Raw genomic sequence first — 27171 nt, forward strand, 5'->3', positions numbered from 1 at the left:
TGCTTGGTGGTTTACTAGTCAACAGCTATTTGTTTAAGCTGCTCTGAGGTCAACTGACTCTCAGGGTTACAGTGGGAACACGACATTTGCTTTATTTGTCATTTTTGTTATACTGTCACATTTAATTTTGTAATTATTTGATAAAAGATTTATAGTTAGTAATCAAAAGCTTATTATTCCTTTATGAATACTGATAATGCTGCTGCTGCTGCTGCTGAGTCACTTCAGTCGTGTCCGACTCTGTGTGACCCCATAAACGGAAGCCCACCAGGCTCCCCCGTCCCTGGGATTCTCCAGGCAAGAACACTGGAGTGGGTTGCCATTTCCTTCCCCAATGTGTGAAAGTGAAAAGTGAAAGTGAAGTCGCTCAGTCGTGTCCGACCCCCAGCGACCCCACGGACTGCAGCCTACCAGGCTCCTCCATCCATGGGATTTTCCAGGCAAGAGTACTGGAGTGGCTTGCCATTGCCTTCTCCAAATGCTACCCAAGGCATTTTATTTGGTACCCATTTTATTTGGTAAGCCACTTAATGAGGAATTGAATTTGATAGTATGAATAATAATAATAATTTACTATTTCACTGACTGACCTGAGTCCTTGGCATTAAGTATTTCCAGTTTTTGGGTTTTTTTTATGTTTCCAGTTTTTATGGGTAAAGAAACAGTTGGAAGGGGTGATGAAATTTGCCACAACTTTGGTGCTAATGAGGCTGAGTCTGGTTGGAGGTTTCCTAAACATTTAGAATTTCCCTGTATACTTTAATTCTTAGGATCAGCTTCTGGCCCAACATTCTGCTCAGCGCTCCTTCTGCTTGTGTTAACCCACTGTGAATATTCTCTTCCTTCTCACCCAGTTCAGCCGCTTTCCCCCAGTTTCCCACTTTGTAAGCCACTCTCCCAAAGCATTTATGTGTGTAGCACTCTTTAATGAAGATTGCTACCCGTGGTCATGTATGGATGTGAGAGTTGAACTATAAAGAAAGCTGAGTGCCGAAGAATTAATGCTTTTGAACTGTGGTATTGAAGAAGACTCTTGAGAGGCTCTTGGACTGCAAGGAGATCCAACCAGTCCTTCCTAAAGGAGATCAGTCCTGGGTGTTCATTGGAAGGACTGATGTTGAAGCTGAAACTCCAGTACTTTGGCCACCTGATGTGAAGAGCTGTCTCATTTAAAAAGACCCTGATGCTGGGAAAGATTGATCAAAGCAACGAAGGCTCAGTGTAGCCAAAAATAAATGAATAAATAATATATAGATGATTTTTTAAAAAGACTGGGCATGAGACAGCTCTTTTCTTAAAATTCCTTAGCCACTCTATCCTTGGAGGTTCTACAGTAACCACCTTTGCGTAACAGCCCCAGCATACACACACAGTTCCTGTCCATCCACTCAGAAGTCAGTTTGGGTTTTAAATAACTTTGTTAAAAGTCACGCCACCAGAGCAGATATTTTTAATCATAATTTACCTAGCAGTAAAACAACAATGATAATGTCTGTTTGACCTGCTTCATTAGGACTGTCCCTCTCTTTAAAAAGTATTATTTTTCTGTCCAGTATATCCTTGTAGTTTGTTATTTTATGCATCTTAGTCCCCTACCCCAGTAATGCCCCTCCCCACTTCGCTCTCCCCATAGGTAACCACTAGTTGGTTTTCTGTATCTGTGAGCCTCTTTTTGTTTTGTTAGTTTTGTGGGTTTTTTAAGAGTCCATGAGTAATTGATAAGATATAGTATTTGTCTTTTTCTAACTTATTTCACGCTGGTTTTAGAAAAGGCAGAGGAACCAGAGATCAAATTGCCAACATCCGCTGGATCATTGAAAAAGCAAGAGAGTTCCAGAAAAACATCTATTTCTGCTTCATTGACTATGCCAAAGCCTTTGACTGTGTAGATCACAATAAAGGGTGGAAAATTCTAGAAGAGATGGGAATACCAGACCACCTGACCTGCCTCTTGAGAAACCTGTATGCAGGTCAGGAAGCAGCAGTTAGAACTGGACATGGAACAACAGACTGGTTCCAAATAGGAAAAGGAGTACGTCAAGGCTGTATATTGTCACCCTGCTTATTTAACTTATATGCAGAGCACATCATGAGAAACGCTGGGCTGGAAGAAGCACAAGCTGGAATCAAGATTGCTGGGAGAAATATCAATAACCTCAGATATGCAGATAACACCACCCTTATGGCAGAAAGTGAAGAGGAACTACGAAGCCTCTTGATGAAAGTGAAAGAGGAGAATGGAAAATGTTAAATAAAGCTCAACACTCAGGAAACAAAGATCATGGCATCCGGTCCCATCACTTCATGGGAGATAGATGGGGAAACAGTGGAACAGTGTCAGACTTTATTTTTGGGGGCTCCAAAATCACTGCAGGTGGTGACTGCAGCCATGAAATTAAAAGAAGCTTACTCTTGCCACTCCAGTACTATTGCCTATAAAATCCCATGGATGGAGGAGCCTGGTAGGCTGCAGTCTGTGGGGTCGCTAAGGGTCGGACACGACTGAGCGACTTCACTTTCACTTTTCACTTTCACACATTGGAGAAGGAAATGGCAACCCACTCCAGTGTTCTTGCCTGGAGAATCCTAGGGATGGGGGAGCCTGGTGGGTTTCCGTCATGGGGTCACACAGAGTCGGACACGACTGAAGTGACTTAGCAGCAGCAGCAGCACTCTTGGAAGGAAAGTTATGACCAACCTACACAGCATATTAAAAAGCAGAGACATTGTCAACAAAGGTCTGTCTAGTCAAGGCTATGGTTTTTCCAGTGGTCTTGTATGGATGTGAGAGTTGGACTAAAAGGAAGAATCAGTGCTTTTGAACTGTGGTGTTGGAGAAGACTCTTGAGAGTCCCTTGGACTGCAAGGAGATCCAACCAGTCCATCCTAAAGGAGATCAGTCCTAGGTATTCATTGGAAGGAGTGATATTGAAGCTGAAACTCCAATACTTTGGCCACCTGATGCGAAGAGCTGACTCATTTGAAAAGACCCTGATGCTGGGAAGGACTGAAGGCAGGAGGAGAAGGGGACGACAGAGGATGAGATGGCTGGATGGCATCACTGACTCGATGGACATGAGTTTGGGTAAACTCCGGGAGTTGGTGATAGACAGGGAAGCCTGGCGTGCTGCAGTTCATGGGGTCGCAAAGAGTCGGACACACCTGAGCAACTGAACTGAACTGATTTCACTAGGCATAATACCCTCCAGGTCCATCCATGTTGTTGCAGATGGCAAAATTTTTTCTTCTTTTTGTCTGAGTAGCATTCCAGTGTGTGTGTGTGTGTGTGTGTGTGCACCACATGTTTTTTATAATTTTATTTATTTTAGGCTGTGTGGGTCTTTGTTGCTACATGGGCTTTTCTTTAGTTGCATTGTATAGACTTCTCACTATGGTGACTTCTCTTGTTGCAGAGCATAAGCTCTAGGCACACAGACTTCAGTAGTTGCAGTTCCTGGGTTCTAGAGCCCAGGTTCAATGGCTGTGGTGCACAGGCTTAGTTGGTCCATGGCCTGTGGGATCCTCCCATGTCAGGGATCAAACCCATGTCTTCTGCATGGGCAGGTGGACTTTTCACCACTGAGCCAACAGGAAAGCCCCGATACCACATCTTCTTTGTCCATTCATCTGTTGATGGACACTTAGCTTGCTTCCATATGCTGCTGGCCATTATAAATAATGCTGCTTTGAACATTGTGGTGCATGTATGTTTTTGAATTAGTGTGTTTCTTTTTATTTTTTTCAGAAATATACCCAGAAGTAGAGCTGCAGAATCATATGGGAGTTCTGTTTTCAGTTCTTTCGGGAACCTCCACACTGGTTTCACAGTGCTTATACACATTTGCATTCCCACCGGCAGTGTCCGGTGTTCCCTTTTCTCCGTATCATTGCCAACATTTGTTATTTGTGGTCTTTTTGATGATAGTCATTCTGACAGATGTGACGTGATATGTATCATGGTGGTTTTGATTTTCATTTCTTTGATAATTAGTAACGTTGAGCACCTTTTCATGTGCCTGTTGGCCATTTTTATGTCATCTTTGGAGAAATGTGTATATAAGTCTTCTACCCGTTTTTTGATTCAGTTGTTTGGTTTTTTTTGATATTGAGTTGTATGAGCTGTTTATATATTTTGGATATTAATTCCTTATTAGTTGTAACATTTGCAAATATTTTCTCTCATTCAGTAGGTTGTCTTTTGTTTTGTTGATGGTTTTCATTGCTGTGCAAAAGCTTTTAAGTCTCCTTAGACCTCATTTGTTTATTTTTGCTTTTATTTCCTTGTTTTAGGAGACTGAGGTAGGCTTGCTTCACTGTAAACTTTCCTCTTGAAACTGCTTTTTCTGTCGTATGGATCTTGACTGTACCACCCCGTTGCCCTTCCTCTCCGTTTCCCTGTGGATTTTTCTCTGTATCTTCAGTTGCAGAAGATCTTTCCTGGCAGATTCTATCACTCTCTCTCATCAGTCGTTGTTCTGATAATAGTTGTAAACTTGGTGTGCCCATGAGAGGAGGTGGCCGCAAGGATTTTGTACTCCACCGTCATGGCCAGGATTATCTCTTGAGGATCTAATAAAATGACGGAAGTTTGAGTGTTTAGAATAATTATATGTATATTGTCGTTCAGTTGCTAAGTCGCATCCCACTCTTTGCTACCACATGGCCTGCAGCACGCCAGGCTTCCCTGTCCTTCATCATCTCCTGGAGTTTGCTCCAACTCATGTCCATTGAGTCAGTGATGCCCTGCAACCATCTCATCCTCTGTCATCCCCTTCTCCTCTTGCCTTAAGTCTTTCCCAGCATCAGGGTCTTTTCCAATGAGTTGGCTCTTCACCTCAGGTGGCCAAAGTATTGAAGCTTCAGCTTTAGCATCAGTCCTTCCAGTGAATATTCAGGGTTGATTTCCTCTAAAGGACTCCTAAGATTGACTGATTTGATCTCTTTTTATATGAATATATATTTATTTATCTGTATATGTGTGTGGGTATGTATATCTACATATTTATACCTATCTATTGATACCTAGCAGGGCCCTGTAGGACTCCCGGGCACAGAGCCTTTGTGTGTCCCCCATTCATCTGATTACAGGAAATAGCCTTCATTCAGCCTCCCTGATCTTCACTGAGTTCCAACAGCCAGATTCAAGCAGTTGTTAATTAGGAAAGGGAGGGGATGCAAGACAGGGGAGAAACAGTCAAGAGAAACAATAGTGCAGCCTTGGGGCAAGGTCCTGGTTCCCCAGTAAGGGATACCCATGGCAGTATCTTTGAGCTGTCGTGCAGATACTGAAACCCCCGCCAGGTGGGAGAAGTTAATGATTAGTGAGGGTACGCTGCCCGCAAGCACACAGACCCCAGACCAGTTGGAACCTGAAGGTTGATGATGCTGACCCTACTTACCACCAACCAGTTGCGAGAATGTCCACAAGTTGATCACACCCCATAACTATAAAACTTCTCACTACTCTCTCGAAGTTGGGACACACGATTTTGAGGGCATTAGGCTGCTGTGACTTCCTTTGCCTGGCAAAGCAGTAAAGCTGTTCTTTTTTAACTTCACCCAGAAGTCTCAGAGATTTAATTCAGTGTTGGGGTACAGGTACAGAGGTCAGGTTCAGCTTCACTATCTATGTATCTATCTAAAATGCCATGCCGATGTAAGATATTACTCCTATCGGAGATGCTTTGATTGCAGTCAAATAAAAAAGAGACTGTGTACCATGTACAGTGGGGTTGTAGAGAGTTGGACATAACTGAGCGACTTCACTCACTCGCTCACTCACGTACCATCGATCAGAATCTACAGTAACACAAACACTATATTTTATGTTAAGCAGAGAAACAATAAATATTTGATTCTGTGGTAAATTTCTGATTTAGATAATATAGAAGTTTCATTTTGTGTTTTTTGTTTATATTAATCTTTTATGTTGATAGACTTTAGCAGGAACTTTACTAACTAGGATGTCCAACAGTGCTTGCATATTCAAGATAATAGTTTTTTTTTTTAAGCTATGGAAATGAGAGTTGGTACTCTGAGCAAATACTTTGGCCACCTCATGCGACAAGTTGACTCACTGGAAAAGACTCTGATGCTAGGAAAGGTTGGGGGCGGGAGGAGAAGGGGACGACAGAGAATGAGATGGCTGGATGGCATCACCAACTCTGTGGACATGAGTTTGAGTGAACTCCGGGAGTTGGTGATGGACAGGGAGGCCTGGCGTGCTGTGATTTATGGGGTCGCGGAGAGTCGGACACGACTGAGCGACTGAAATGAACTGAACTGAACTGAACTCTGAGCAATAAATAGATGTATTGGCAAGCATGCACTTTTTTCCCTTTTATTTTGCAAAGTGATTTTCTTTTTTCTTTAATTTTAGGAAACAGATATTGATGACAGATATGGAGACTTGGATTCCAGAACAGATTCTGATATTCCAGAAATCCCACCATCCCTAGATAGAACCCCTGAGATCCTCAAGAAAGCTCTGTCTGGTTTGTCTTCAAGGTACGATTGGTTGAAGGTCAATCTGAAGGGTGAACAAGATAAGCTGTGAGGTTATCCTGGACCATTTCTTACACTGATATAAGAAATTTCACTTGTTGTGAGTTTTAGAGCTATGAGAGAAGATTTTTACATTTTTCACCATATATGAGCACAGTGTTGGAGGCTTGATATACATCCTTTCATTAATCTTTAAATTCTTAAGTTTCAGAAAACCAAGTCTGAGAGGTTAGCTGGTGAATGTTATAAAGCTAACAAGTTGTGGACCTGGCATTTCTGCCCTTGTCTGCCGGGTTTCTGAAGCCAGTGACCCATTTTTCACATCAAGTTGCCTTTTCTGATACTGGGGCATCTAATAAAGAAAATTCTGTATCCTGTATCCTTTGTTTTCAAATGCCAGATGGAAATAGGTAATTTTTTTCCTTCTAATGGAATTTAAAATCATTGTCCAAGACTCCACAACACTTTACCATTTTGTATTTCTGTTATACCTTTAAATGTCTAATAACCTAATTTTATGTTGCCCTCCATTGTAATATGAATTATAAAATTTATAAAGACAAAATAAGTGTAATCTGTTACCCAGATGAACATATAAAATCTTAAATATTGGTACAGAACATTCTTTCTTTAATTTCTTAATACTGTGACACACAATAAGAGGTCTGTTTTCCCCCATGCCCCAAGAGAGACACAAATTATATTTTAACTGCTGCAAAAATGTTATGAAGCAATTCTTGCCATAACTGTGTGTGATGTACTCTGATTTCTCTTATTTTTGATAACTCTTCTAGGTTCTTGGACCAAAAATGCTGGATTACTAAATTGATTTTTACTACCCATGGGTCATAACTTGAAGTTTGAAAAATACTGATTTAGTCATATCTAGTAAATAAAATATGAGCTTCTCTGATTTTTAATTTCCTAGAGGATAGCCATATTAGAATAAACCAGTTCAAGGCAAAGTTTTCATGTTTTTTAGCCAACAGAAAAAATTTTTGCTGTCCCTTATTAAAAGTGTGATTATTATTTTACTATTTCTTGTTCCCAGTTGTTTTCATGACCTAGTTCACAGTTGTACCTTTGCTTTAAAATCTCCCCTGGTCTATTTTGGATCTGGATTTTTTTCTTTGTTGATGTTATATAAGAATAATGCTGGATTCCTGTGTGTCGTTCATAACAAGATTTTCCTTAATATTTTTTTTTCCTGGCATAAAGCAACAATAGCAGGTAGTAGTAGCTGGTATTTATTAACCATGTATATTTGCTAGGTGCTTCTCCAAGCACTTTACTTGTGTTGACTAATTTACTATCACATCAACCCTGTAACACAGGTATGGTTATATTATACCTGTTGTATAAATGGAGAAACTGAAGCACAGATATGTGTCATATCCAGGGTCATGTAGCCAGCAAGCGATAGAGCCACATTCTGAAGCAAAGCATTGCACTGTATTCATGAAAGATTTCACTTTAAAAAAATAAACAGCAGATAATAAATGACTACTTTGAATCTTCTCAAGAAACTTCTGTAAAAATTAAGTGAATATTTTAAAATCTATGTTTTACACATGTTAGCCTCTTTTTATTTAATACCTCCAAATAGTCTGCCTTGCAAAGATTTAGAAGTTGTAGATGCAAAGGAGTAAAACTACTAATTGCATAAGAAATGTACCTGGGTTGCAGAAAAAAACCCTGTAACCCTGCAGCTGAGACATTACTGATGAAAATACTGTGATGTTTATCTTTGAAACTTTTTTTGCACTGTGTGCATGTGTGTGCCTGTGTGTGTAATGTAAAAGCAGCATTGTACTCCTTTCTGCCTTGCTATTTTCATTTTCATTCCATGGTATCAGGAACAACATCCTTAAATATATGTAAATACTTGAATGGCTGCATGATATATTCCTTGTACAGCTATAGTTCAATTTACTTAACTAAACAAATGTTGCTAGACAGTTAGCCAATTTCTGAATTTTCACAATTAAAACCAACTCTGCTTTAAATGTGTGTTTTTATAGCTGACTTTTATGTAGAAATCCATAATTATTTTCTTCAGATAAATTTTTAAAATTTTATTTTTAATTGAAGGATAATTGCTTTACAGAATTTTGTTGTTTTCTGACAAATACCAACACGGATCAGCCATAGGGATACACATGTTGCCTCCCTCCTGAACCTCTCGCCCATCCCACCCCTCTAGGTTGTTACAGAGCCCCCGTTTGAGTTCCCTGAGTCATACAGCAAATTCCCACTGGCTGTCTGTTTTACACGTGGTAATGTAAGTTTCCATGTTACTCTCTCCATGCATACCCTCTCCTTCTCCCCCACCACCCCATGTCCATTAGTCTGTTCTCTATTTCTCCATTGCTCCCCTGCAAATAAATTCATAGGTACCATCTTTCTAGATTCCATATATTTCTGTTAATACACAATATTCATCTTTCTCTTTCTGACTGACTTCACTCTGTATAATAGGCTCTCGGTTCATCTGCCTCATTAGAACTGACTCAGAGGTGTTCCTTTTTATGGCTGAGTAATATTCCATTGTATATGCACCACAGATTCATCCATTTATCTGTCGACGGACATCTAGGTTGCTTCCATGTTCTGGCTGTTGTAAATAGTGCTGCAATGAATATTGGGGTACGTGTGTCTTTTTCAATTTTGGTTTCTTCAGGATATATAACTAGTAGTGGGATTGCTGGGTCATATGGTGTGGTGTTTTTTCCCCCTAGTTTTTTAAGGAATCTCCATACCATCTTCCATAGTGACTCTATCAATTTATATTCCCACCAGCAGAAGGTTCCCTTTTCTCCACACCCTCTCCAGCATTTATTGTTTGTTGACTTTTTTATGATGGCCATTCTGACTGGTGTGAGTTGGTTGGTATCTCACTGTAGTTTTGATTTGCATTTTGCTAGATCTAGATGTTGAGCATCTTTTCATGTGTTTGTTAGCTGTCTGTATGTCTTCTTTGGAGAAATGTCTGTTTAGGTCTTTTTCCCACTTTTTGATTGGGTTGTTTGTTTTTTGGTATTGAGTTATATGAGCTGCTTGTATATTTTGGGGATTAATCCTTTGTTGGATGTTTCATTTGCTATCATTTTCTCCCATTCTGAGGTTTGTCTTTTCACTGTGTTTATAGTTTCCTTTGCTGTGCAGAAACTTTTAAGTTGAAATAGGTCCCAATTGTTTACTTTTGTTTTTATTTCCATTACTCTAGGAGGTGGGTCATAGAGGATTTTGCTTTGATTTATGTCCTTGAGTGTTCTGCCTATGTTTTCTTCTGAGAGTTTTATAGTTTTTGGTCTTCCATTTACGTCTTTAATCCATTTTGTTTATCTTTGTGTGTGGCATTAGAAGGTGTTCCAGTTTCATTCTTTTACATATAACTGTCCAGTTTTCCCAGCACCATTTATTGAAGAGGCTGTCTTGGCCCCATTGTATATTCTTGCTTCCTTTGTAAAAATCAGGTACTCATAGGTGCGTGGGTTTATCTCTGGGCTCTCTATTGTGTTCCATTGGTCTATATTTCTATTTTTGTGCCAGTACCATACTGTCTTGATGACTGTGGCTTTGTAGTATAGTCTGAAGTCGGGAAGGTTAATTCCTCCAGATCCATTCTTGTTTCTCAAGACTGCTTTGGCTATTTGGGGTCTTTTGTGTTTCCATATGAATTGTGAAAATTTTTTTCTATTTCTGTGAAAAACGCCATTGGTAATTTGACAGGGATCACATTGAATCTGTAGTTTGCATTTGGTAGAATAGTCATTTTCACAATATTGCTTCTTCCTACCCAGGAACATGGAATGTTTCTCCATCTGTTTATGTCATCTTTGATTTCTTTCATCAGTGTCTTATAATTTTATACATATAGTTCTTTTGTTTCCTTAGGTAAGTTTGTTCCTAGATATTTTATTCTTTTTGTTGCAAAAGTGAATGGGATTGAGTCCTTGATTTTTCTTTCTGATTATTCATTGTTAATATATAGGAAGGCAAGTGATTTCTGTGTATTGATTTTGTATCCTGACACTTTGCTGAATTCACTGATTAGCTCTAGTAATTTTCTGATGCTATCCTTAGGGTTTTCTATGTTTAATATCATGTCATCTGCAAACTGTGAGAATTTTAAACTTCTTTTCTGATCTGGGTTCCTTTATTTCTTTTTCTTCTCTGATTGCTATACCTAGGACTTCCAAGGAGAAGGCAATGACAACCCACTCCAGTACTCTTGCCTGGAAAATTCCATGGACAGGGGAGCCTGGTGGGCTACAGTCCGTGGGGTCGCTAAGAGTCGGACACGACTGAGCAACTTTACTTTCACTTTTCACTTTCATGCATTGGAGAAGGAAATGGCAACCCACTCCAGTGTTCTTGCCCGGAGAATCCCCGGGACGGTGGAGCCTGGTGGGCTGCTGTCTGTGGGGTTGCACAGAATAGGACACGACTGATGCGACTTAGCAGCAGCAGGACTTCCAAAACTATGTTGAATGATAGTGTGAGAGTGGGAACCCTTTTCTTATTCCTGATCTTAGAGGGAATGCTTTCAGTTTTTCACCATTGAAAATAATGTTTGCTGTGGGCTTATCATATATGGCCTTTACTATGTTGAAGTAGGTTCCTACTATGCCCATTTTTTGAAGTCTTTTTTTTAATCATAAATGGTTGCTGAATTTTGTCAAAGGCTTTTTCTGAATCTATTGAGATTATCATATGGTCTTTCAATTTGTTAATACGATGTATCACATTGATTGATTTGTGTATATTAAAGAGTCCTTGAATCCCTGGAATAACCTGACTTGATCCTGGTATATAAGCTTTTAATGTGTTGTTGAATTCTGTTTGCTAGAATTTTGTTGAGGATTTTTGCATCTGTATTCATCAGTGATCAGTCAGTTTAGTTCAGTCACTCGGGTGTGTCCAACTCTTTGTGACCCCACGGACTGCAGCATGCCAGGCTTCCATGTCCATCACCAACTCCCGGAGCTTGCTGAAACTCATGTCCATGGAGTCAGTGATGCCATCATCAGTGATATTGGCCTGTAATTTTCTTTTTGTGTGTTGTCTTTGTCTGGTTTTGGTATCAGGGTGATGGTTTTGTTATCGGGCGTAGAATGTGTTTGGAAGTGTTCCTTTCTCTGAAATTTTTTGAAAGAGTTTTGGAAGGATAGGCATTAGCTCGTCTCTAAATGTTTGACAGAATTCACCTGTGAAGCCATCTGGCCCTGGGCATTTGTTTTTTGGGAGGTTTTTTATCACAGTTTTGATTTCAGTGCTTATAACTGGGTTGTTCATAATTTCTGTTTCTTCCTGGTTCGGTCTTGGAAGATTGAAGTTTTCTAAGAATCTGCCCACTGCTTTCAGGTTTTCCGTTTAATTGCCATATAGTTGCTCATAGTAGTCTCTTATAATCCTTTGTATTTCTGCGTTGTCTGTTGTAACCTCTTCTTTTTCACTTCTAATTTTGTAGGTTTGATTCTTCTCTCTTTTTTTTCTTAATGAGTCTGGCTAAAAATTTGTCTATTTTGTTTATCTTCTCAAAGAACCAGCTTTTAGTTTTATTAATCTTTTTTTTTTTTTAGTTTTATTAATCTTTACTATTGTTTCTTTCATTTATTTCTGCTCTGATCTTTATGGTTTCTTTCCTTCTGCCAACTTTGGGATTTTTTTGTTGTTGTTCTTTTTCCAGTTGTTTCAGGTGTAAAGTTAGGTTATCTATTTAATGTTTTTCTTGTTTCTTGAGGTAGGATTGTATTGCGATAAGACTGCCCTCTTACAACTGCTTTTGCTGCAAACTATAGGTTTTGAGTTGGTGTGTTTTCATTGTCATTTGTTTCTAGGAATTTTTTTTTAATTTCTCTTTTGATTTTTTTCAGTAACCTGTTCATTATTTAAAAACATATTATTTAATTTCCATGTGTTTGTATTTTTACAGTTTTTTTTCTTATAATTGATATCTAGTCTCATAGCATTGTGGTCAGAAAAGAGGCTTGATATTATTTCAGTTTTCTTAAATTTACTGAGGTTTGATTTGTGACCCAAGATGTGGTCTGTCCTGGAAAATGTTCCATATGCACTTGAGAAGAAAGTGTATTCTTCTGCATTTGGATAGAATGCCCTGAAGATATCAGTGAGATTCACCTGATCTAATGTGTCATTTTAAGGCTTGTATTTTCTTATTAATTTCTGTTTTGATGATCTGTCCATTGGTGTAAGTGGGGTGTTAAAGTCCCCTACTACTATTGTGTTACTGTCTGTTGTCTTCCTCTTGGATCGATCCCTTGATCATTATGGAGTGTCCTTCCATGCCTCTTGTAATAGTCTTTATTTTAAGGTTGATTTTGTCTGATACGAGGATTGCTACTCCAGCTTTCCTTTGATTTCCATTTGTGTGGAATATCTTTTTCCAGCATCTCACTTTCAGTCTATGTGTGTCTTTAGGTCTGAAGTGGGTTTCTTGTAGACAGCATATATTTGGGTTTTTGTATCCATTCAGCCAGCCTGTGTCTTTTGGTTGGAACATTTAATCCATTTACATTTAAAGTGATTATTGATATATATGTTCCTATTGCCATTTTCTTGATTGTTTGGGGTTTATTTTTTTTAGATCTTTTTCTTCTCTTGTATTTCTTGACTATGTAAATTCCTTTAACATCTGTTGTAAAGCTGATTTGTTGGTACTAAATTCTCTTAACTTTTGCTTGTCTGTAAAGCTTTTGATTTCTCCATCAATTTTGAATGAGATCCTTGCTGGGTAGTTCTGGCTATTTGGTACTCCCTAGGGTTAGGAATCTCTGGGAGTCTAGGGTCTTGGAGTCAGCACTCTGGCTCCATAGGCTCAGGGCCTGATCTCTGGCTGGAAATGGAGATACCACAGGTGGTTTGTTATTGCATTAAATGCGATTAAAACAAATACACAAAAACGAGAAACAGAAGGCACACCCCAGACAAATGGCAATTACAAAATCAGGCAAATAATAACTAAAATAATGGAATTTACACACATACGTATATACCCATAAGCAAAACCAAAACAGTCCAAAAAAAAATGTACAATAGACTGACCCAGTGAACAAAGGAAATCAAAAGTGATATCCACCAGTTAAGAACATAACCAACTAAAGCATAAACTGGAAAACAAAACTAAAGCAAGATGCTGACTGGGGCATTTTTAAAGCAATGAAAACAAACCTAACAAATATGGTGAATAAAAGAAAAGGAAGAGAAGAAAGAACTGATAGAAATGCAGAGTTTAATAGAGGTAGATAAAGATTTATATGTATTAACGATTAACTGCAACAGGAAAAGAACAGTAGGAAAAAAAACCAAAGGAATAAATGTAGAAAAAATCATAATGAATTAAAAAAATTTTTTAATTAAAATTAAAAAAGAGAAAGAAAGAAAAAAAGGGAAACTCCACAGAACTGTAAAAACCCAACACAGAGGCTGAAGTATATAACAAAAATATAAAATGTGCTTTAAACAATTCTCAAAAGCTTAAATAGATAGAATAGTACTAATTAAATTGACAACTACAACAGAGGGAAAAGAAAAGAAAGAAAAATCCAGAAGCATCTACGGAACAAGTCAAAATATAAAAATAATAAATGTTCAAATGTTTTTCTTGAGTCTCTGCCATCAGTGTCCGTTCCCTTGATGGGAGTCTCAGTTCACCTCGCCTCCCTAGGTTGCTCTCCAATACTGCTGGTCTCTGGACCTGCTTCCGTGGCAGCTCATACTCTAATCCGGTTCTACTCCTGTGTGTCTTGCCTCTGATGTCCACAGTTGTCAGAACTAGTGTGTTGTCTTTTGTCAGAATTCTCATTGTCCTTTCGTGTATTCCATAGCCACAGAGTCAGCCTAGTTGATCGTGTGGATTTAATCTGCATCTCGTACTGCTGGTGGAAGGTTTTGGATCTTCTTCCTTAGTCACCCTGCCTCTGGACTTCAGTTGTGGTTTAATATCCACCTCTGCATGTGGCTTGTCCACAGGCATTTGCTCCTAAGGCTGCCCTGGAGGACTTGGGTCTGTCCCAGTGAGGGCCAGGTCGGGGGTGGCGCAGCTGCTTGGATCATGGGGGCCCTGGCAACACCAAGTACTCAGGGGACCCGGATGCTAGGGCAACAGGAAATATCATGCTCTGGAAGGGTATGGCAGCCCACTCCAGTATTGCAGCCTGGAGAAACCCCTGGACAGAGAAGCCTGGCAGGTCATAGTCCACAGAGTCACAAGGAGTTGGCCATGACCAAAGTGACCCCGTGTGCACAGATGCAGGACTTTTTCTAGTCTCTGGCAGCTCTGTCCCAGTGGGGATGCATGGTGGTGGCACGGTTGCTTGGATTACAGGGACTCTGGCAATACCGGCTATGCAGGAGTGCCAGCGGTTCTTGTCACAGGAGATACATCACTATTAGGGCTTTTTCTAGCCTGTAGCAGCTCTGCCCCAGTGAGGACTGAGCATGAAGGTGGCACAGCTGTTTTGGTCGTGGGAACCCTGGCGGTGCCAAGTGTACAGGGACACAGACTGCCTCAGCCTCAGGAGCTATGGCCCTCAGTTCAGTTGCTCAGTCATGTCCAACTCTTTGCGACCCCATGGACTGCAGCACGCCAGGCCTCCCTGTCCATTGCCAACTCCCAGAGTTTACTTAAACTCATGTCCATTGAGTCGGTGATGCCATCCAGCCATCTCATCCTCTGTCCTCCCCTAGTCCTTCTGCCTTCAATCTTTCCCAGTATCAGGGTCCTTTCCAGTGAGTCAGTTCTTCGCATCAGGTGGCCAGAGTATTGGAGTTTCAGCTTCAGCATCAGTCCTTCCAATGAATATTCAGGACTGATTTTCTGTAGGATGGACTAGTTGGATCTCCTTGCTGTCCAAGGGACTCTCAGAGTCTTTTTCTAGCCTCTGGCGGCTGGCCGTCGGAAGGCCTCTTTGGCTAACCCTTCTCTGTTGCTCTGCCCATTCAGGCACTTTGCAGGCTCCCCAGCCTGGGGTCCTCTGTTGCTCAGTGTGTCAGGCACATAAAGGGGCCCCACTGACTGGGGTCCTGCTCTGGTGTTCTGTGCATAAGGCACTAAAAGGGCTCCCCTGGTTGGGGTCCTTCCCTGTTGTTTGGGTGTCGGGTGTTTGATGGCCAGCCTCTCTGTTGTTCAGCTAGCAGTGCAGGTGTGTGGAGAAAGGCTGTGGTGATGGCGCCTCTCCTGCGCTTGACTCAAGGGTATCGGCTTGCCTCCGTGGCTGCCTGATTTTCCTTCACAGGCATTTCCCACCACAGTCCCCTCCCTCATGTCCCCTCGGGCCAACTCCCCACAGTCAACAGCAGACCTCTCCCTGGGGTCGCTCTGCAGTCCCCACGCTCCAGCTCCCAGTTGCTGTGCCTTCTAGGAAACACGCGTCCCCGTCTCGGGGGGGTGTGGCTGCACCGAGGATTGTCTGTGTGATTCTCATTCCATCTGGGCTGTCACGGATCAGCTGCTTCACTCTCAGCCTCCGTTGTTTCTTCCCTGGTCGTGGGGGTCGGACCCCTGCTTCAGTTCCCCCACTTGCTGAGGGCAGATCCAGTCCTACCAACTCTCCTTTTTCCCCCCTACTTGCTTCATCCTGCCGAGTATGGCGTGGTCCTATAAACTCTTTTCCGGCGGTCAGGTACTCCTGTCTACTCTCAGCTGGTGTGTCTGAAGGTGTATCCCTGAGGTATTCATGGAGAGAGAGGTACTCCATGTCCACCTACTCTGCCATCTTGTTCAAAGTCCAGATGAAATCTTTAAAGTGAAATTCCTTGGGCAAGATTTATGTTCATTTTTAAGACTAATATATAATGCCAAAAAGAGCATTAGCCATTGATACTGGAAGGAGCCTGAAAAGTCTTCAGTCCCTTGGCAGGTGTCCCAGTCTGTTTCTTGACCTTTGCATGGATCTGTAGAAAGGAATATTCATTAGCCAGTGAAGTGGCTGGCTTTCTCCTTTAGTGAAGAGCTTCTTTAGCAGTGACTCTAACTTAGTCATTCTTTCCAGGGGCGATGCCTTGGGTTTTGTACCATCCCCCGCAACCTGTGAACATTTGGCAATGTCTGGCTTCCCAGATGGCTCAGTGGTAAAGAATCCACCTGCCTATAACAGGAGCCGCGGGTTTGAACTCGGGGTCAGGAAGATCCCCAGGAGGAAGAAATGGCAACCCACTCCAGTATTTCTTGCCTGGAGAATCTCATGGGCAGAGGAGCCTGGAGGGCTGCAGTCCATGGGGTCACAAAGCGTCGAACACGACTGAGCACGCATGCACAGAGACTTCTTAGGTTGTCACAGTAAGAGAGGGTGCTGCCAGCGCTTAGTAGGTCGTTGCCAGGGGACATCCTCCAGTCCACAGAACAGCTCTTCACAGCAGAGGATGATGCGGCCCAGGTGTTACTAGGGAAGGGAGAGACCATGAAGATACCTGGGCATAGGCTTGCCGGTGCTCTTGGACTCTGTCATGCCTCTTCCTTCTCTCTGGGAACCTGCACACTTCCTGTCCACTTCCTCCTAAGGCTGGTAGATAGGGTTTCTCCAAATCCCTACTCTTTGCTAGATGGCCCATCAAGTTCTTGTTCGTTCTCGAAGAGTGCCTCTGTGCTGTGATTCTTGGCTCAGGTGAACTGCCTAGTCAGCCTAGGTCTTTGAAAACTCATGATGCTTGTACCACAAGGAAAAAAAATTTTTTGTTGTTTTATTACTTTTATAATAAAAACCCCTAAAGAGTTGTAGTAACAGTAAGACATTGTGTATCACATAACTGATTTGAGCAATAAATGTGTCATCGCTTTAGATAATTGCTTTTAAGGACACTGCTTGTTGTTGTTTAGTTGCTTCAGTCATGTACAACGCTTTGCGACCCCATGGACTGTAGCCCTCTAGGCTCCTCTGTCCATGGGATTTTCCAGGCAAAGAACACTGCTTAATTATATAGTTTTTAGAAATTTCATTTCTAGCTCACAGAGGTCCTGGAGACAGGCGACTTGAATGAAGCTCTCCTCTGTTGGTTCTGAGTTCCTTAATCTAAAACAGTCTGTGAGATGATGACTTGGACTCAAAATTAAGGCTTCCTCTAAGGTGATCATGGTGGCATGGTAAAGGAAGTCAAGAATTTTGAGTTTGAAACTAGATTTTCCTCTGGATTTTAGTAACAATGGTACATACATTGTGCATATCAGAGCTCTGTTTGGAGTTAAGGGCTTCTCTGTTGAGAGGTAACTTTTGGTTACCTTATCAGTGGATAGATATATATTATGTTTAAATCTGTATTTTTATGTGCTTAACTTTGTATTAGGTTTTCTTGGGAGGTTTGGGAGTCATTTAAAGTACAGTAAGGCAAGTAAGTCTTTGGTCTTGTTGGGGAGTTTTTCTGGGAGGAGTAGCATTGGTATAATAAAAGAGAGGAGGTCTCTGTTTCAACCTCTGGTTCGCTGATGTTCAAGGCCAGCCCTTTAGTGTTAGAGGTGCACATGGACCTTGAAGTTCCCGCCAAGGACTGATTTCTGACACTTGGATAGTGTCCTTTGTCTGAAAAATGTTCTCAGTGATTCTGAGTCTGAGAATCAGTTATGAAGGAAGGCTAAGTACCTTTCTGAGATTCATGCAAACAAGACAGGGTCATTACCCGCAAACTGGCTTGTGGTCCTTTATTTACCTCTGACTAGCTCTGCAACCTAGCTCAGTTTCCTAATCCATTCATTCATCCTCAAAGAGTTCGTTCTATAAAGCCAAATGGAATCTTTCAGCTGTAGCTTTTCAGCACAGCCCCAAAGCTTTCAGTCTCATGAAAAATGTATGAGTCTACGTGCGGAGTTAAGCAGGAAAGGGAAATAAAGTTGAGTAAGTGCAATTTGACAAACTTGTGCAAAACCTTGAAAAAATTTAAAAGAGCTTGGATTTCGTCTTGGCATTTTAGGTCTTGTGTGCAGAAAGGACGGGATCAAAGGGATTTTTGAGAGAAGAGTAGATCTGGTTATCCATACTATATAGGAAAGTGACTGAAGACAGAGAATGTAATTAGTGTTTGACAAATGAATGGAATCAGCTAGTATTTCTGTTATAGAGTGGAGAATACTTAGAGTAGGGTGTGCCTATGTGTTATCATATGTTGGGTCAAAATGTCTGTGATATCATTTAAGTGTTATAATTTGAATTAATAGAAATCAGAAATTATTGAGTAGAGTGTAAAATGAATGTAGAGTGAATGAACTCAGACGGCAGGAATTTTAGATTCAGGAAGCATATCTTTCTATGTTGTTGTTTAGTCGCTCAGTCATGCCTGACTCTTTGGTGCCCCATGGACTACAGCCTACCAGGCTTCCCTGTCCTTCACTGTCTCCCAGAGTTTACTCAGGTCCACTGAGTCAGTGACGTTATCCAGCCATCTCATCCCTGATTCCCGCCTTCTCCTCCTGTCCTCAGTATTTCCCAGCAACAGGGTCTTTTCCAATGAGTTGGCTCTTTGCATCAAGTATTAAAAGTTCAGCTTTTAACATCAGTCCTTCCAATGACTATTCCTTCTACAGGTGTTATTAGGTCTTCCCTATGAAGGCAATGGCACCCCACTCCAGTGCTCTTGCCTGGAAAATCCCATGGATGGAGGAGCCTGGTAGGCTGCAGTCCATGGAGTCGCTAAGAGTCGGATACTACTGAGCGGCTTCACTTTCACTTTTCATTTTCATGCATTGGAGAAGGAAATGGCAACCTACTCTAGTGTCCTTGCCTGGAGAATCCTAGGGATGGCTGCTGTCTGTGGGGTCACACAGAGTTGGACACGACTGAAGCGACTTAGCAGCAGCAGTATAGCTCAAACAGTAAAGAATCTGCCTGCAATGCAGGAGACCTGGGTTCGATCCCTGGATCGGGAAGATCCCCTGGAGAAGGGAATGGCAGTCCACTGAGCCTGGTGGGCTACAGTCCATGGGATGGCAAAGAGTCAGACACAACTGAGCAACTAACATTAACACTGTAGGTGTTATTAGAACAACCTGGCGTGTTTCATACAGAGTCTGCTGACAGTTTTCATGACATAGCCACAGAAAGAGTGCAACTATTTGTAAGGTACACTGGGGGTATGTGTGATGCCCCTGTGTGGGGGGATATGGGCTTCCCAGGCCCTTACTGACAGCAGAGGGATAAGCAGGTCAAGTCACACTCAGCTACCAGGGACCAGCCAGGTTTTTTGCTCAGGGGAGCTCTGCTCTAAGAACCAGCGAAGGGCCAAGGAGAAGAGAATACCCTGCTGCTGAAGGCTTTGTCCCTCAGGAAAACAGGCTGAAATAAGTTGAGCTGAAAGAGACCTTCAGGTTGGCCTTGTCCTCAGTGCCTGACTTCCCCACACCTTCCTCATTTTCCAGAAATTGCTAGCCTCTCCAGTTGCAGTTCTGCGTTGCCCTTTCTTTACTTTGTCTTTAGAAGGCCATGCTCTCTGTTATACCCGACCTTAACATCATTACCATTTGTATCAACCACCCCGAAGGATGGACATCCTTTGAGTGGGCTGTCACCTGGCTTCTCCTTCCCATCTGAGTGACCTGAGGTGGTATGTGTAGACATCCTTGTTGGCCACCTCACTTCCCAGCCTCAGAGGATCCATCCTCATTCATGTGGAACATGAGCTGGTTTTTTCTTTTGGCAAATATAGTTTCTACATTTCCTTTGGCTCTCAGTGACTGAGCAGTTGCTCTTGGTTTCTTGGTTGGTAATTGTTGTTATTGTACAAGGCAAAGTAGGTGCATGGGGATTCCTAAAGTGTAGTTAAGGGAAATCTGTTAAGTCTGGCAATTTAGTAGTGAAACAACATGCAAACATTTAAGAATACACTGATGCTAACTTTACAAACATTTCCTTTGTAGATGGAAAAACTGGTGGATTCGTGGGATTCTTACTCTGACGATGATTTCGTTGTTTTTCCTGATCATCTATATGGGATCCTTTATGCTGATGCTTCTTGTAAGTGTTTTGCGTTTGCTGAAGTATCTCTCGCTTCCTTTTACAGCATTAATATTGAAGTAATTTGAGTATGTCATGATAAAGAAGGTGATTCAAGACTTGGTAACAGCAAATGTAGTTAGTTCCTTTAGGCATTTTCTGGTTTATGAAATGACCTTGACTAATCTTTTCCACTTGCAAATTGGCCATTCAACGTGTTCTTTAAGCAGAGACCAAGTACATATAATTGATAAACAACTTTGTGTCAGAAACTGTGCCATGCTTTCAGTAGAAAGAAATACGCACACGAGTTCAACATATGTGACTATCAGCTAGATCCCTGACTTCAAGAGACTCAGTCTGATGGCAGAGACATGTAGGTAGCCATATGAATAAAGAGTATAGTAAATGAGTGAAATAAACTCTGTGATCTTATTGGGAAAGCACAGTAAAAAACAAAAACGAAACTGTGCCAGGCTATCCTGGGGAATGGTGCATTGGGGCTGAGAACAGTGCACCTGTGTCTGCCCTCCTGGAGCTTACTGTCTACGTACTAAAGAATTGATCGGATATATCATCACAGGCTGCAATAAGCGTCTGGACAAAAGAATAGGAAGCTAAGAGAGCAGAGGGGGTGCTAGTAGGCTTCCTGGACTTTATCCTGTTCTCAGCATCAGCACAGTGATTGAAGGCTGAGTAGAAATCACGGGGTGAAGCAGAGATCTTAGGGGAAGGATCATCACAGCCAAGGTTTCCCTGTATATAAAAACCTTGATCAACAAAGAAGCATGAAGCATTTGAAGTTCGGAGTGGTAGAAGTAAGGAGAAACACATTCATCACTTCCCGGGTTCTGAACGTGGTTTAGCAGTGACCAGTGAGGGCCTGCTCCAGGGTTATGCATGATGTCCCTTCTTTTTATCATTTGTCTCCATCCATCTGTTATCTCCAGCTTCTCCTGGAGGAAGAAACAACCCACGATAAAATATAGTTTATTTTCATAAACTATAAAAAATTACTAAATGGTAATCCATCTGTTATCTCCAGCTTTTCCTGGAGGAAGAAAAATATAGTTTATTTTCATAAACTATAAAAAATTACTAAATGGTTAAAATAGACTTGCAGGCCAATCTTAAATGGGGTGGGAGGGTCTGAGGGTGGGGTGGGGAAAGGGAAAGGGAAAGATGTTTTGATATAAACAAAACAAATGCACTTTGGATGTGTTTTGGTATTTTTCTGGGGATAGATGGCGGGGTGTTGGGATGTCCCTGTAGATTAGTTCCAGAATGGGGTGTCTGTATATACTGTATTAATATGCATGTTTGACTCTTGTAAAGGGACATTAGTAGCTGCTGCAGGTCCTGTTTGGAAAACCCATGTACAATTCCCGGTTTTTTGTAAAGTGTCAGTGCGGGAGACTTTTGACTCTTGTGTTTGTATCTCCTTTTTATAATTGCTGTACTGACCCATGTCTTTTTGCGGAAGGGGTGAAAAGATATTTGAAATAAAAATGTTTAGAAATTAAACATTTTTTTTTTCCCCAAGAGTTCGTTTATAAAAAACAGTGACGAGCACAGTACCAATTCGGCAGGCTCACTCCCCAGAGCTGGCGGGAGCCGCAGACCCTGCTTTATGGCTCCCTGAGGCCCAGCTGGCATGAGGCTGCCTGGTGGTGTGAGACCAGGCGTCCTGGCCCCCAGAGCCCCACCGCTCCCTGAGGGCCTGATGCAGGCCATGGCGGGGCACAGAGTCGGCCTCTGTGTCCCGCAGGCCTGGATGGAAGGGTGGGGGCCGGGCAACTCGGCCCTGCCCTGTCAGCCCATGGGGGTCCAGACCCACTCCCACGCCAGACCCTGGAGGCACAGGGATGGGCAAGGCCCTGCCCTCAGAGCTCGGGGGGCTGACCCTCCCTTGTAGGGACATCGGGGGGCCTGGACTCAAGGCAGTGACAGGAAGAGATGCCCCGCTTTCAGGGCATTTTTTCAGTATTCTTGCCTGGAAAATTCCATGGACAGAGGAGCCTGGCGGGCTGCAGTCCAAGGGGTTACAAAGAGTCAGACATGACTGAGCGAATAAGCATGCATGCACACATCTCTGTTAGTTTAGTCCCTTCTTACGGTCTTACCTCCCTGTTTGTTTTCTGGCTGCCTGGACACCCTGAGAAATACCTGTACCTGCCTTCCCCTCCCCTGTTTATTCATATTCACAGCGCTAAAGTTGTAGGAGCAATATGATGATTTTCCTTTTGTTTTTGTTAAGAAAATAAAAGAAGTTTTGAAGTGAAATCAGACACAGTTGAAAAAGAAATCCCATCAACTTCTGAAGTGACTTAGAATGCCTCTTTAAAGGACCATAAAGCCCATTTACTTTTCTTTTCATCCTCTTGTTAATTTTGTACTTTTTTGGCATATCCAGGTTAAAAAAAAATGTGAAATTACTTTCTCTGTTCTGTTAATTTGCTGACATTACAGCTTTTTCTTACAAAGGAAAGATGGATAATGGACAGGACTGACTTACTGTGAGGCTAGAGGGTGCTGAGTGTGAGAGCCAGGTAGGCAGGCGTGAGCACTGTCCAGGTGTGATGTGAGGGGTGGGCCAGTCCTCTGAGTCTGAACCCCCACGGGCTCCCAGAGGTCTCAGGATGACATTTCAGGGCTGAGTGGGTGCTGAGCGCTTCCCAGTGATGTGTGGTGAGCGGTCAAGCTGAGGGAAGGAGAGGTGGGGTGATGGCAGAGAGCTCAGTAAGGCTTTGGGGATGAAAGGATCTTTGAGTTGACCTTGAGGACCTGTTGGGCTGGAGTGAGCACTGTGAGCAAAGGTCCCAGTGGCTGGGTGTGTCAGGAAAGGGTAGGTGAAACCTTACCTGGGGCTTGGGGCCTTTGACCATGAAAACGTAATTAGGGGTCAAATCCTGGAGGCCCTTGAGATACTACGTGAAGACGTTCAGAATTTATTTTGTAAAGCAGTGGGGAGCCATTTAAAATTTTAGGGATCATTTGGATTGTTATTCCTCTTTCAAAGGTAGTTTTGATCAAAGATTATAAACCACCAGTATCCTGGAAGCACTGACTCAGGTTGGTTTGGTGGGTTCCTAGTGACAAAATGACATTACTCTCCAAGCTGAACTATTTGGTGTGGTAACAAGGGCCAGAATTTGTGGATAGAGACCAATTCTTAACCATTCCTTTATGACAACATTGAAAAAACCTTTAAAAAGTTTGCATATTTGGATTCTGATTTTCTAAAAAAGAGAATCATAAGCACATTTAAAGTACTTGGGCTTTTTTGTTTTTCTACTATGAAAGAAAAATGCCATTGTATTACAGGTTGTTTCTTTGGTGAGTTTAATCAGAGAAGACTATTAAAGATCTGGTTAAAATACATTTGAACTGTTATTGCTCTTAGATTTACTGCACATGCATGCACACACGTGTACACATGCATATATACATGCTTTTTTTATGATATTTATGTTAAGGGAACATGGATAGATCTATACATACACACACACTGTGGGTACTCACTACTCTCTGTATTTTAAAGCCTTATTTACCTTTATAACCCTAACGAGGTCCTTTATATTTTGAGAAGTACACATTGTACCTAGCTTGCATTTGTCTTATAATACCAGCATTCAAAAATGACTAATTCAGGAGAGTTTTATTAAAAACTTACATCTAGGAAATGATAGCTACTATTATAAGATGGAACTCATACTCACATTCCTTAAAATAAAAGGAGCTTTTTCTTTTCAACTTTCTATTTATAGTGCTTTAATTTTTGCAGTCACAGCTTGGAATCACACTTTCTAAGTGATGGAGTTACTAAAGCATATCTTGTTTAAGAAGGAAATGGGAACATGTGACAGATAAAAGAGGTTCCCCATAACTCTTCCTGGAAACTCCCATAATAATTATTTTAATGCACATTATTTAAATAGTGCATTTCCCATTGTGAGAGTTATAAATGTTTATTAAAATTACTTTGGAAGGACTTCCCTGGTGGTCCAGTAGTTAAGAATCTGCTTTGTAATGCAGGGAACGTGGTTTCGATCCCTAGTCAGGGAACTAAGATCTCACATGCCCTGGACCTAATTTAAAAATATTAATAATAAAGTTTTTTTATAAAATTACTTTGGAAAATAAATAATTAAAAAAATCACTCCCAATCCCATCATCAGTGACCAAAACTCAGTTCATACTGCCATTTGATATATTTCCTTTCACCCTTTTTTCTTTTGAAAACCATGATTGTAATTGTATGTAATGTGACTAAATGCTGTATCCTTTTTGAACTAAATATTGGATGTTTTGTGTTGCTACATAGTCCTTGTAACCATTAGCTTTAATACATTCATCAACTCAGTGGAATGCAGCACATCATAAGCAATCGATGCGTTATTTTTAGACATTCTGGTTATATTCTGGTTTTTCTTTATTGTGAATAGTTTTATCCTGAACATATTAAAGTGTAAAGCTTTTTCATATGCAGGGCTATTTTCTTCAAACAGATTCCCAGAGTGAAAATAGGCGCTTTAATTTGGATAACCCATAGTAGGTGCTGTAGATCAGGCTCAACATATCCCAGTCTGAGCTTGTGTTCTGTTGCCAGCCATTCTGCATACGTCTGTCTCCTTCTCAGGCCTTCCCTGGTATTACCCTGTGTTCTCCTCTCTCTCTTAGCCCCTCTGTTTCCTCAGCCACCAAATCCAGTCAGTTGTACCTCCTCGATGTGTCTGATTTCCTGTACTCCGTCCTCTTCTGCCACTCATCCACACCCTTCTGGGTGGTAGTATCTTCCCTGCCTTGCTGTCTGTTTTCTTGTGCTTCTCCCATCAGTTCTTTCCACGTGTTAACCCCAGACACCCAGGTCTGGTCGTGTCCTTTCATGATCAGCACCAGCTCCTTTGCTCAGCCCTTCGTGCTGTTTCCTGTGATGCTGTGACCCGACTCGTCTCTCTTTGCTTCTCATCCCAGCGTCGTGTTCCCGCATCTCTGGACCACTCCCGGCTCCCTCTACAGCCTCCTCCCCTCCTGTGTACATGGCTCTGTGTGTCCCCCTCCTTCACCCCAGCGGCCCGTCCCGACCCTCACCGCAGGTTTCTGTGTCTGCCTGTGCATGTATCCACGTGGCTGTTTGCACACAGTACTGTTGTTGTATGTGTTCTCCCTGAAAGACTGTTCTTCTCTGAGAACAAAAATCCCATGTTATTTCTCTGAATCTTCAGTAACTGACAAGAGTGGTGGTGGTGTTTAGTTGCTGAGTTGTGTCCTACTCTTTGTGACCCCATGGACTGTAGCCCGCCAGGCTCCTCTGTCCATGGGATTTCCCAGGCAGGAGTACTGGAGTGGGTTGCCATTTCCTTCTCCAGGGGATCTTTCCAGCCCCTGGATAGAACCCACATCTCCTGGACTGGCAGGTGGTTTTTTTTTTTTTTTGCTGCTGAGTCACCAGGGAAGCCCAAAGTAGCAGAGTACGCACTTATGTATCAATTGTTTTTAATGCTTTTAGCACATTAATTGGGCCAACAGAGGCCTATTGGTGCATTACCACCTGTATTGTTGGCATGGAATATCAGCTTCTGTGTGGTCACCCAGTTCTTACTCTATTTTGAATTCTCTGTTTTCTATTTTCCCAATAGTACCATATTAATTCTGTTGATAAGCTGTAAGTGATAAGCTGTAAATGACAACTATGTACACACATGTGTGTGATATTAAAAATTCTTTTTTTCTCCTTTGAATGAAATTCCATATATAGACCTAATGGATGTTCTTGAACAAATGTATTCATAGAAATTGCATGAGTGCACTTGATATTTTAAAAGCCCTTGGTTCTATAAATAGCATAACTTTGCCATTTTGCCAACATTGAGCATTGACCCTGTTCTGCGATTATTCTTGTTAAAAAAAAAAAAAGACTTGATAATATATGCAAAGGTTATTTGAAGGACAGTATTTAGATTTCCTCTTGTGTCTATAACACATTTATAACTTTTTCTTCAAAGAATTATAGTAGTTTGGCATAATATTTTCTTGCCGAGGGGACACAGTTACTTTTTTTTAAGTATGTCATTGGACATGTAATAGGCATAGTGAGGAAAAATAGCCTAAGACTATCCTGGGCAGCAGGTTTGGGAAAGCTGATTTGTGGTGATCTTAAAAAGAAATCCCAAAGTGTACTCTTTAGCGGAGTTTGGTTAGTTCTTTCTGGAAAGGCCCAGATAGTAGTATTTTAGGCTTTAAGGAGCCACATGAGTCTCCATCATATCATCTTAGGGTTTTGTTTTTAACTCTTTAAAGATATAAAGTCCATTCTTAGCTGCAGGGCTGTACAAAAACAAGACCTTAGGTAGATTCTCTTGTACAAAACAAGACCTTGGGTAGAGGTGGGAAAAGTTGGTCTGCTATACTGACAAAGGTTTGGATCTCTTAGTTTCTGGTGATGAGTGTTCAGCTTTCCATTTGCTCTTTGAGTCTTGGAATTGACTTAAGCCAAACACTGGTTATAATGCTATAGTCTCAGAAATTACCTTTATCTAGATTGCTGGATGCAGCAGTTTGAGGGACTGCTGCATAGACCATCAAAAAGGGATTCATGAATATCAGCCCATTTACTCAGCATGTGTGGGGCTTCCCTGGTGGTTCAGATGGTAAAGAATCTGTCTGCAGTGCAGGAGACCTGGGTTCAGTCCTTGGGTCAGGAAGATCCCTTGGAGAAGGGAATGAC

At 41.6% G+C, this 27171-nt stretch overlaps 1 protein-coding gene across 1 annotated transcript in view; it reads left to right on the forward strand.

Moving 5' to 3' along the window:
- Positions 1 to 27171, forward strand: part of CDS1 (CDP-diacylglycerol synthase 1) — a 79855-nt gene that overhangs the window by 11007 nt on the left and 41677 nt on the right. The window contains exons 2-3 of the mRNA XM_088836448.1: positions 6380 to 6507; positions 20369 to 20465. Of these exons, the coding sequence (XP_088692574.1) occupies positions 6380 to 6507; positions 20369 to 20465 (225 nt within the window). The remainder of the gene's footprint in view (positions 1 to 6379; positions 6508 to 20368; positions 20466 to 27171) is intronic.

Source organism: Moschus berezovskii, chromosome 5, assembly GCF_049115385.1.
Source record: "Moschus berezovskii isolate FMDL1 chromosome 5, NW_MosBer_1.0, whole genome shotgun sequence".
NCBI lineage: Eukaryota > Metazoa > Chordata > Mammalia > Artiodactyla > Moschidae > Moschus > Moschus berezovskii.